The sequence below is a fragment of the Spinacia oleracea genome, chromosome 5 (assembly GCF_020520425.1).
Source record: "Spinacia oleracea cultivar Varoflay chromosome 5, BTI_SOV_V1, whole genome shotgun sequence".
Classification (NCBI taxonomy): domain Eukaryota; kingdom Viridiplantae; phylum Streptophyta; class Magnoliopsida; order Caryophyllales; family Amaranthaceae; genus Spinacia; species Spinacia oleracea.
The window spans coordinates 119,408,072-119,420,265 of NC_079491.1; the positions used below are offsets into that span (position 1 = coordinate 119,408,072).

Below are 12,194 nucleotides of genomic sequence, written 5' to 3' on the forward strand. Positions count from 1 at the left end.
AAGATTTTCACATCATGAATCCAAGTTGAAATCGAGGTTGTGATAAAAATGTATGTGTTATTGAACTTGATTTCTTAGTTTCTTTACCATTCGGACAATAAGAAAATTAAGGTGTTAGCTTTAGATTGAATTACTTCAGCTTCACTTACATAAGATCCCTTTGAAAATGGGGTTTTTTGGCCTTTTGCTCAGCTAAAGTGCATTGTCTTTACTGGATGAGGCCTGAACTTATTGGATCATAATTGAAACTTACTGAGTGTTGTATCGGAGCCTCAGATGGAAATTTCCTCCCATAATATTAGAAATTGTTTGGGACTCTTACATATGTGGATTCATGGGTGTGGATGATGATTTTGAAAGAAAACTCATGACAAAAATGATATGAAATTAACAAAACAATAGAAAAACTACAATAAATAGTCAGAAAAGGGGTTTTTATAAGCAAACAATAAGCAACGGCTAATTTTCAAACATAAAAACTAGCCGCTGAACATCAAAATGGGTAATTTTAAGTTATGTGTATTTGGTGAATTAAGTTTCAGAATAGGGGTATTATATGAAATAAGTTATAAAATAGGGGTATTTGGTGAATTTAAAAATTAGGCTAACGGAGGACTAACGGCGCGTCATTAGTAAGGGTATTTTGGGTATTAAGTCATTTGTGAGGGGCATTTGGTGAATTTCTGAAAGTCGAGGGGCATTTGGTGAATTACGCCATAATTCGGGGGTATTTCATGAAAAATCCGTTAATTCTAAGTAATTTTCCATTTTCTAATTTCGAAAAGTTAGTAAATCTTGTTATTTCAGTAGTGGATTATTTTTATGATAGGCTATATAAATAGTCGTTTAACCCTTATTGTGAATTTGGTGCAACCTAACCCCTTCCTGCCGTTATATTGTTTTCCTCCATTTTCCTATGGGTGTAATCTATACCAAATTTCTTTTGATTTATAAGCCTTCCTGATTCTTTGATTATCTCTCAATGATGACCATGTGCATATATTCAACAAAATCCAAGCCTTGTTATACTATCTGACCATCATCAAATTAGATGATTAGATTGTCCCATGTCATCATCTTGCTATCATCATGCGCCCAATTTCATTGTTCTTCGTTTGTATATTTTCAAGTTATTGATCTGTTCCGGAAGGTAATCACATGTACTTAGTCTATTCGAATTATCTGTATAGGTAAATTGTAATCACGCCTATCCGTTTGAGATGCTAGTTTATAGGTGGTATTAGCTATTTGTAATTAAGCGCTAATGTATCGATCGACATGTAAAGTACTCGTTGCTTTTGTGTGTTTATATGTGTTCATGTCCTTATATACATTCACTGTTATGATAGTGGTGCGTAATTGTTTTGTGTGACTTTTCTTTTGCTTTATTTACTCTTAATTGTATTGTAAGATTGGATATTAGTTTATAGTAGTAGCAAATTTATGCGTTATTTCTCGTAGATTATATTGGTATATGGTTATACAAATTGATTTATTAGTAAGGTTTTGGTGTCTATATTGAATAATTCAATACTGGTATTATAATCGAGGTTGATCGTATCATATTATGGGATTGATCGATAGCTATATTTGGGTACTAGTTTTATATATTGCAGTAGAGGAGTTAGATTATCATAAAATGAGTTACTCCGTATATGATTTTGGGATCTTGTGCCGTTATTGATAAGTTTATTTTGAAACCCATTATGGGTATATTGAGCAGATTATGAGAAGGTTGGTAAGCTATTATATTCTTGGTTTAAGGCTCGGCGTTATAGACCTAAGTTCTTGGCATGTTGGTAATGAGATGATAACCATTAGTAGAGGAGCAAGATACAATCTTTATTTTTCTTAATCTCCCCAAAAGTGGGATTTGGTCCAAAAGTGGCCTTGACTCAGAGAGTCTTTCTAGTAGCTATTGAGAGTTTCAAGGTTTTTATACTTGTTGGTTTATTTATTCAAATTACCCATGTCCAAGGCTAGGTATAAAACATAGAGCAAACATGGCACCTATTGGTTTAAGTAAGTTTAGTAGAGGAAAAAGATTATATCAATATATTGAGGTTGAGTTGAAAGGAAGATCTAGAGTATCTATAGACTATGGAGTTAAGTATGCTTTTGGGACTATACTTGAAATGTAGTTTCGTACTACATTGTTTAAATGAACATTTATTATTCTATATTGGTATGTTTTTATTACAGGTGATTACTCAGCTTTTTGCTGACGTGTGTGTTTATTTGCTATGTGTGTTTGCGGTCATGTTTTTTCTTATGGTGGCCCTGCGACGATCCTTTTGGAATTTGTCCTCTATGGTGAGCAGTAAAGAATGAATGGACAAGATTGATCGTGAAGGATCGCAATTCAAGTTGAAGGAGCTCAAGTGTTATCGTTTAGTCTTTTGTAACAGTTTAATACTTCTCAGTTGTAAATAGATCACCTAGTAATCGACCGAGTTGTAATAGTTTGAGTTTTGTAAGCCTTACCACTTGACAATGTGGTTAAGTGTGGCGGTGATACCTCCGATTTAGGTATAAGCTTCCGCAAATTTTATAAAATCATATTATTTCTTCTTTATTTAAAGTTAGTAAATCGGGGGTGTTACACTCACATAGGGGGGAGGGCCTTGGCAGAAAAAGCTTTAAGAACTGGTTATTATTGGCCCACTCTCAAGGAAGTTGCCCTTGACTTGGTTAAGCGATGTGATAAATGTCAACGGTTTGCTCATCTAATTCGACGACCGGCTCAAAGACTAACACCCATCACCAGTCCCATACCATTTGCCAAATGGGGGATGGATTTACTAGGTCCTTATACGACGGCCCCAGGAGGACTGCGCTATGTGATAGTTGCTGTTGACTATTTCACCAAATGGGTAGAAGCCGAAGCCCTGAAACACACCAAGGCACAGGATTGTGAGAGCCTTCATCTGGAAAAACATCATTACAAGATTCGGTGTGCCTCAGTCCATTGTCTTTGATAATGGGCCACAATTCAAGACACCCAAGTTGGAAAGCTGGTTAGCTGATCATGGCGTCACGGCATGCTTTGCATCAGTTGGCCGTCCTCAAGCAAATGGACAGGTAGAAGCATTCAACAAAATCATCTCTGAAGGGATGAAAAAGAAGCTAGATGAAGTAAAAGGACTGTGGGCCGACGAGTTACCCAATGTCTTATGGTCTATACGGACAACGGCAAAAAACTCCACAGGAGAAACACCATTCTTATTAGCATATGGAGCTGAAACCATCCTACCTATTGAAATGTGTGAGCCAACTTTACGCGTCATGTTGTTTGATGAAAACTCCGATTGGAAATGATGAAGGCAGCCCTGGATTTCTTATCGGAAACCAGAGGGAACGCGGCTCTACGCCAGCAACTATACAAACTTCGAATGACTAGGGAGTACAATAAGAAGGTCTCTAGAAGAATCTTAAAAGTTGGAGATTTTGTGCTAAGGAAAATGGAAGCCGTTGGACGTGCCAATGAACAAGGGAAACTCACCCCTACCTGGGAAGGTCCATACGTGATCTATGAGGAAGTTCGAGACGGAACCTACCGAATTCAAGACATGCAGGGGCGTCGGATTTTACGTACTTGGAATGCGGACAACCTGAAGAAATACTTTTTCTAAATTGACATCTATGTTATCTTGATTAATGAATGAATATTTTGTAAGAATGAAGACGTCCACACTATAGACGCATCATGTAGCACGGTTTAATGAATTTTAAATGAAAAATCTCTCTGCAAGCCGGCCTTGCCAGGGAATCTCTATTTATGCCAAATACGTTATCAGATCTCCTAAAGAGGCCCAGATAATAATATTGTTTTAAGAATTAAAGACTAGTCGTTTAAAGGCCTAAGAAGTGGCCCAGATTAGCACCCTCACTAGGGTGATCACCTAGAACACAGGGGATACACATTTTTCAACAGCTATATAAAGTAGCTAAAAGACCTTGGCAATAAAGACCAAGGCAAATAATTGTCGTCCCTATTTAGGGGCGTCGGCTATAAATAATGAACTAACAAACATCATAAAAATAAACAGGAACCGCAAATAAGACAAAGCAAAAAGCAGAAACGTTCAAAAGACGCCTAGTCATTCCAATGAGTCAGTCATAATTACAAAATTATGCACATAGTGCCATTAAGCGAGGCGTCGCAAAAATAAACCCAAAATAAATACAAGGCCCCTAGAATGCCTCATTCATCATCATCGCCGGGAACATACTTAGGAGGAGGACGTCCTTCTTTCAAGGATTTCTCCACCTCCACCTGATAGTCTATGAACTTTTCAAACCAGCTGAAGGGGCGCTCATTGGCGAACTCAGCGTTCCAAGCAAGTTCGATGCCTCCTCGGATTGAACTCTCCCCCAGCACGGCAGACTGGCTACGCACCTCCTTGAACGTAGCCACTTCCTTACGATCCGCCTCCAGCTGTGACTACAGTTCCTTAAACTCGGTGTCAAGACGAGAAAGCTCAGCCTCCTTTTCCTTTGTCTTCACAGATAGATCCTCCATTTCTTGGAAGTTCTGATCAATCTGTTCAAGACGCTGCTTATTTTCAGCACGCTGAGAAGCCAGGGATCTGGTCAGCTCGTCAATCTCCTCCCTCCTCTTGAAGCGAAGCTCCTCTAGCCCAGCAAAATGCTGATCGCCGTACTGACTAGCAAGAAGGCGGTGTCTAGCCTCTTCATGCACCAGGGAAGTACGCCACTTCTTCAGCGAATCCAGCAGTATAAACATCTGCAAAGCGGCAAGTGTAAATTTCGAAACGAAAACTTGGGTACAAAAATATCTTCCTAAGGACAATATAACTTACATCCAGCACAGAAGACTACATGGCAGCAAGATGAGTCTCGGCCACCTCAGGAAGAGTCTCAGCGTACTTTGGAGGAATAGCACTGCGCATTTGGTTCATTATCTTGGCGCGGTCCCGAGAAGTAAACCGGCCTGAAGAAGGGATCTGATCCAACTCAGCATCAATGGCTTTCTGAGAGTCGGGTATTTCTATTGGAAAAACAAAAGCCTTAGAATCTCTGGAGAAACTATAGAACTTCTAGACGAAGAACGGCAAGTGGTTACGATGTTGGAGTAAAACTTACCCCCCGAATTCCTAGCCCTCTCCGCTGTCCTTAGAGGAATGTTCCGGCGGACGTCTTCAGGAATTCCCCCAAGCGGATCAATTGTCCCCGTAGATTTCTGGGAGCTAGGAGAGGCAAACTCCCTTTGACACGCTGGAGACGCCTTCGATGACAAAGACGCCTTCGGAGCTGCCGGCTTGAAGGATCGTTTGCCTGTGCCACCAACTTTGCGCTTGGAGGATGGCGCAGCGGTCGAAGCGGCCTTCCTCGAACCCTAGGAAGATAAAGCAACATCAGTCGCAAACACTGAAGGAAATCACATATTTTATAGAAGCACAAGAAATAATACATTTTTTTCCTCCGCAGGAGGATCAGGCTACTGAACGACTTGTTCCGGGTCAGTCTGCTCAGCGGCCTTCTGGCGTTTCAGTGCCTGGAAGGTACTTGCGTCAAGCACCTCAGCCAGCCAAGACGACATGTCCACTTGGCCCTTGGTTGCTGTTTATGCCAAATTTCGTCTAGGGGCGACCTTTGGCTCGGGTCGACACTAACTAAGCAAGAATCGAATAAAGAGAGACAAGAGAGACACGACACAGAGAAGTGTTGACGGGGGAAATCCAGGAATAAGGTAAAAAACCGCGGATAGCTATGAGGCTATCAATCCACTAAGTATTCTATCTGATTGTTTATGTCTTTTTCTAAGGATCAATATAAAGAATTAAAGAGCAAATACAAGAATTATATGAGCGCTTGATAGCTTGAGAGTTTGAGTGCTTGAGCTAACTTGTCTTCTAATATGCTGCCGCCAAGCTTTTATACGCAGAGGACAACGGTTTCATCGGTTAGGAGAATCCCTAAAAGATAGGGATTTTCTACTGATCGTTACCCATGACCGTTTCCAGTCTTCAACGACTTCCGTATTCCTTGGCGACTTCTTGGACCCATTATGCTTGTATGATGGCGCCAGCTATCTTGGGCTTCGGGCTTTTGATCTTAACCTATCTTCACTCATCTTCTTCGTCGATCGTCGCTGCTCCTTTGTCGCTAGTACCGTGTCGCTAGTCTTGTGTCGCCTGGACCTCGTCGACTGTCGTCATACTCGACATGCTCGCCTGACACGATGTTTACCTGTGACATGACGAAACCTGGAAGACATGACATGATCAAGCGTCAAAGAAATTATGTCGTTAGTCCAAAAAGTGGGATAACAGCTGCGTCGTCCAGCTTCTCCATGGCTTCGTCTAAAAATAAAAAGAAGAGACGTCAAGAAAACATAAAAGAGGACAAGACAACAAAAGGCTCAGGTTACAAGGTATTACCTCTCGGCATATACGGACACAAGCCCACGGTCGAGAGGAGGATAGGATCGTCCAACTGATCAAATGAGGCAACCACCCCTCAGGTATATAGGCCGTCTTGGTTCCCACGGTGAGCGGCTTGGCCTTGAAGAGAGATGAAATTCGGTCCCAAAGGGCAGCAGCAACCGGAGGAAAGGAACCACTCCTTCCAACAAAGTTGGGCTGAAGCGTCCGCCGCCTCATTCGGCTACACATCTCCAAAACAGAAGTCCGGATAACGACCCACTTCTTTCGCCAGTGGTGCCACTTGGACGCCTTGCCCATGACTGTCCTATAAGCTCCCTTATAACTAAGCACCAGCCAACCCTCGACGACCTGAGGAACTTTGGACATTGAAGCTATTCTGAGAAATGCCGGGAAAGAAGGGGTGATGCCCTCAAGTTCACACCTGGCAATGTATCCGAACACGCCGGCCCAGGAGTTGGGAGACATCTGGTTCAACCCTATGTTGAACCCGTCCAGTAGCTCCACCACGAAAGGGTGAGGAGGAAACCTCATGCCCAACTTTAGAAAGGAGCTGTACACAGCAAACTCCCCTTCAACTAAGCCAAAGCTGGTGCAACCTATGCCGGCCGGCATGCAGAACTTGTATTCAGAACCCAGGTTCAAAGACGCCCCATAATCAGCTCCCTGCTCAGTTAAATAATGCAGCCACGTCTGAAGGGGGAAGATTTCACAAGGATGAAGGTGACCCTCTTCACTCTTGGACGGGCCCGCTGGCGCACCCTCTACACGCTCATTTATGGGAGCGTCCTCTTCCATGGGAGAGGAAGATTCTCCCTCGAAGCATGGATCTTCCTCTATCTGCACCATGATATCCTGCACAGGCTGGAGAATTGGCTCAAGATAGGGGCACAACTTGAAAAACGAAGACGTCAAAATAGCGGGTCGCCGTCCTCAGTCTTTGACAAGATCAACGTATCCAGAGAAGGGAACAAAAATAACAAAAAATCACAATAACACGTTTCCTTGAGAGAAATATTACCTGTTGGATTAAATAGAAGACTTCCAAAGAAATTCAAATTCCTCTAAGATGATGAACTTCAAGAACAAGGCTTTGAAGACTACGGTGGCGCTACAGTATCTCCTGGTGGTTGCTAGACGCCGGAAATCGCCTTCTCTTGTGCCTCTCAAATGGTTTTTAGAAATGAGGGGGAAATCACTCAAAGAAGTCACTTATTTATACAGGGGTAAGTAATGATTACCCCTGCCACGCGTCATTACAATACAGGATAATCCAAGAGCAGTAAAAACTAGCGTCCGTTTTCACTCCTCGTAAGTAATTGACTTCATCGTCCGCTATCTTCTCCAAGTCGGGGCTAAAGTCTGCCACAAAATCTGCTAGGGCCTGCGATTTTACAGCCGTTCTCGGTTGGTACTTGATGTCGAAGCTTCCTAGCGCCATCGTCCATTTCTCCATTCGACCTATTAGTTCTGGTCTACGCATCACAGACTTGATTGGATAATTAGTCATCACCACTATTTGGTGAGTTTCAAAATAATGCCTTAGCTTTTTGGCTGCAGTAACGAGTGCTAAAACGAGTTTTTCGAGGGAGCAATACCTGGTTTCTGCTTCTAGTAGTGACTTACTGATGTAGTAAATAGGTAGCTATTGCGTTTCGTCTTCTCGAGCTAGGACCGCACTGACTGCTGTTGAGCTGACGACTAGGTAGAGTTGTAGGACTTCGCCTTCTTTGGGCTTGGACAGGAGGGGTGGCGACATCATATATTTTTTGAGGTTTTGCAAAGCTGTTTCGTGGTCGTCGGACCAACTAAAACCCTTGTTTTTGCGCAAGACGTCGTAGAATAAACGACACTTGTCCGACGATCGTGAAATAAAATGGTTCAGTGCCGCCACTCTCCCTGTCAAGCGCTGTACCTCTTTGATGTTCCTGGGGGATTGAATGTTGATGATTGCGCGCACCTGGTCGGGGCTGGCCTCGATTCCTCGTTGGGTGACGATGTAACCTAAGAATTTTCCTGCAGACACTCCGAAAGAACATTTTGTTGGGTTAAGCTTCATACCGTATTCCTCAATATGTCGAAGGATTGTCGTAGGTGTTCCACGTGGTCGTCAGCCTTACTCGATTTTACTAGCATGTCGTCGATGTAGACCTCCATTGTGTCTCCAAGTTGGTCTTTGAACATTTTGTTGAGCAATCGTTGGTATGTCGCACCTGCATTTTTAAGACCAAAAGGCATGACTTTATAACAATAAATTCCTCTATCTGTTACTAAAGATGTTTTTTCCTGGTCGTCTGGGTGCATAAGGATCTGGTTGTATCAAGAGTAGGTGTCCATGAATGTTAGTAGCTCGTGCCCGGCAGTGGCGTCGACCAGGGCGTCGATGTGCGGCAGGGGGAATGGGTCTTTGGGGCATGCTTTGTTGATGTCTGTGAAGTCGATGCAAACTCTCCACTTTCCATTCTTTTTGCTGACGAAGACGACATTTGCTAACCAATCTGGATACTTGACTTCCCTGACTTTCCCGGAATCTATCAGTTTTTGAACTTCTTCGTCTATGATTTTATTTCTTTCAGGTGCAAACTTTTGTCGTTTCTGTTTCACTGGCTTGAAGTTGGGGTCAACATTGAGTTTGTGGGTGATGACGTTCGGGCTGATTCTTGTCATGTCCTCGTGCGACCAAGCGAAGCAGTCCGAATTTTCTCTTAGGAATGACACTATCTGACTTTTGATGTTGTCAGGCAGCGACGCTCCGATCCTTACGACTCGGTCTGGCTTTGTCTGGTCTAGTATTATCTCATCGATCTGTTGGTCGTCGGGATCGTCTATCGCCGACCCTGGCTGTAATTGCTAGATGGACGACTTTGATGGTTTCAGCGTCGTTTCATAACATTTCTTTGCGTCCCTTTGTTGTCCTTTGATTTCCATGACTCCCCATTTGGTTGGAAACTTGATTGACTGGTGGTATGTTGATGGCACTGCTTTCATTTTGTGGATCCACGGTCGTCCTAGAATGACGTTGTATGCTGATGGGCAGTCGACGACGTTGAACTTGGTCATCACATTAACACCTTCTGCGTACATAGGCAGCGATATTTCCCCTACTGTTCGTAGCGACTCTCCGTTGAACCCTACTAAGACCGTCGACCTTCTGATTATACTCTTTTCTTCAAGTCCCATTTCTTGCAGAGCCTCTAAAAACAGTACGTTTGCTGAACTGCCGTTGTCGATCAATATCCTTTTGATGAGAGCGTTGCCTATTGGGAGCGATATGACTAGCCCGTCGTGATGTTCCTGTTGTGCGTCGGTTGAATCTGAATCGTCGAAGGTTATTGTCATTGCTGCTAATGATTTGTCGAGTGCCACTTCATCTTCGGTCTGCCCCTCTTTGACGGCTTCAGATTCGCCTCTGTTGATTTTTTTAGCTGCAGAAGAAGTTAGTCCACAGATATCTGAACCACCAGAGATAACATTTACCACTTTTTCGAACATGGGCGGGGCCGGTCGGCCCCCGCTTGGTGCTGGGCTGGGTTGGGTGTTGCTGTCCTTGTTGTACGTCTCCTTCCCTTTGTCGCTCAGCAGCTCTTTCAGGTGTCCTCTTTTCAATAGATATGCTACCTCCTTTTTGAGGGAGATGCATTCCTCAGTCGTGTGGCCATTGTCGCGGTGGAAGTCGCACCACTTGCTCATATCCTTCATGGAGTCTGGTCTGTCTCTCTTCTTAGGCCATCTGACGGTACCACCTACATTTTGAAGGGCGTTCACCACGCCTCCGATGTCGACGTTGAAGCCATATTCGGAGATGGGGGGATAAACGACCCGTTCATTCCTGTAAACATTGTTAGCGTCATCGTATTGATTGACATTTTGTACCTGGTTCTGCCGGTTATACAGCTGGTGTCGCCAGCTGCTGCTCCTTGGGGTGTACGATCTCCTGTCGCTGCTGCCCCCTGTTGAGCGTTGGGACGCCGTCCGGATGACCTCGTCGTCTTCAATCCGCATTTGGGCGGTGGCTCTCGATCACACCTCCTCGAAGGTTGCACAGGGGTATTTGGTTATTTCCCGGTACAACTCCGAGTTGGGGATGAGACCTCTTTTGAATGCCTCGATAGCTGTCCTGACATCACAGTTTTTTATACTAATTTTTTCACAATTAAAGCGGTTAAAGTAATCGCGTACCGACTTGGTTGGTCCTTGAACCAACCGATAAAGGTCACTGGTTTGATTCTCCAATTGGCGACTGCTAGCGAACTGCTGATAGAAAGCGTTGATTAGGTCAGACAGGCAGGAGATAGATCCGGGGGCGACGTTCATGAGCCATTCCAGAGCTGCTCCATCAAGGGTACCGCCGAATGATTTGCACATGACAGGCTCGACCAAATCGTATGGGATTCCGATCTGCCACATGCGCTGCTTGTAGAAGTTGACGTGCCGGTAGGGATCAGACGTCCCATCATACAGGGTGGTCCAGGTAGGGAGTCGAAGTGTGTGTGGAACCGTTACTCTGGCGATCGCCTCACAAAATGGTGATGCCGCATACCCGTCGGTTGGTTCGGTCTCTACTGGTGTGGGTGCTCCGGGTAGCTTGATCATCAGCTTCATCAGGCGAGAGTAATGCTTTGTCATGCGTGCATCCATCTTGTTCAGGCGCTGGGTCACCGGGTCTGGGGTCGATCCGTCTTCCTCATCTCGGGGCTCCTCGTCGTCGGTCAGATCTTCGAAATCGTCGGGCATCTCGAACGTCAGCTTCCTCGGCTTCCCACCAGCCTTGTAACGCGATTGGTATTTTGAGCTCTTCACAATCAAGCTCTTTTTGCAAGTTTTCAATGGATGCCCTTTCTTGGGCCAGCTCTGCATGGGCTTGCTCGTAGGCTGCCTTCATCTCTGCGAGCGTCATCTCTCCAGTAGTCATGGTGAAAAAGATGTTCTTGTGGAAAACCTAGTTAATGTCCCCACATACGCCGCCAAACTGTTTGTGCCAAATTTCGTCTAGGGGCGACCTTTGGCTCGGGTCGACACTAACTAAGCAAGAATCGAATAAAGAGAGACAAGAGAGACACGACACAGAGAAGTGTTGACGCGGAAAACCCAGGAATAAGGTAAAAAACCGCGGATAGCTATGAGGCTATCAATCCACTAAGTATTCTATCTTATTGTTTATATCTTTTTCTAAGGATCAATATAAAGAATTAAAGAGCAAATACAAGAATTATATGAGCGCTTGATAGCTTGAGAGTTTGAGTGCTTGAGTTAACTTGTCTTCTAATATGCTGCCGCCAAGCTTTTATACGCAGAGGCCAACGGCTTCATTGGTTAGGAGAATCCCTAAAAGATAAGGATTTTCTACTGATCGTTACCCATGACCGTTTCTAGTCTTCAACGACTTCTGTATTCCCTGGCGACTTCTTGGACCCATTCTGCTTGTATGACGGCGCCAACTATCTTGGGCTTCGGGCTTTTGATCTTAACCTATCTTCACTCATCTTCTTCGTCGATCGTCGCTGCTCCTTTGTCGCTAGTACCGTGTCGCTAGTCTTGTGTCGCCTGGACCTCGTCGACTGTCGTCATACTCGACATGCTCGCCTGACACGATGTTTACCTGTGACATGACGAAACCTGGAAGACATGACATGATCAAGCGTCAAAGAAATTATGTCGTTAGTCCAAAAAGTGGGATAACAACTGCGTCGTCCAGCTTCTCCATGGCTTCGTCTAAAACTAAAAAGAAGAGACGTCAAGAAAACATAAAAGAGGACAAGACAACAAAAGGCTCAGGTTACAAGGTAT

The 12,194-nt window shown here is 44.1% G+C and overlaps 1 protein-coding gene across 1 annotated transcript; it reads left to right on the top strand.

Moving 5' to 3' along the window:
* Nucleotides 1-2,792: 2,792 nt before the first annotated feature.
* LOC130461818 (uncharacterized) lies at nucleotides 2,793-3,318 on the top strand. The gene is made up of 2 exons (XM_056830044.1): nucleotides 2,793-2,873; nucleotides 2,965-3,318. The coding sequence occupies exons 1-2, from the start codon at nucleotides 2,793-2,795 to the stop codon at nucleotides 3,316-3,318; spliced, it is 435 nt and encodes a 144-aa protein (XP_056686022.1).
* Nucleotides 3,319-12,194: the final 8,876 nt, after the last annotated feature.

Coding starts and splice junctions, on each gene's coding strand:
- LOC130461818 (XM_056830044.1), top strand. CDS start 2,793: ATGGATTTACTAGGTCCTTATACGACGGCCCCAGGAGGACTGCGCTAT. Junction 2,874..2,964: donor TTGACTATTTCACCAAATGG/GTAGAAGCCGAA, acceptor GGTGTGCCTCAG/TCCATTGTCTTTGATAATGG.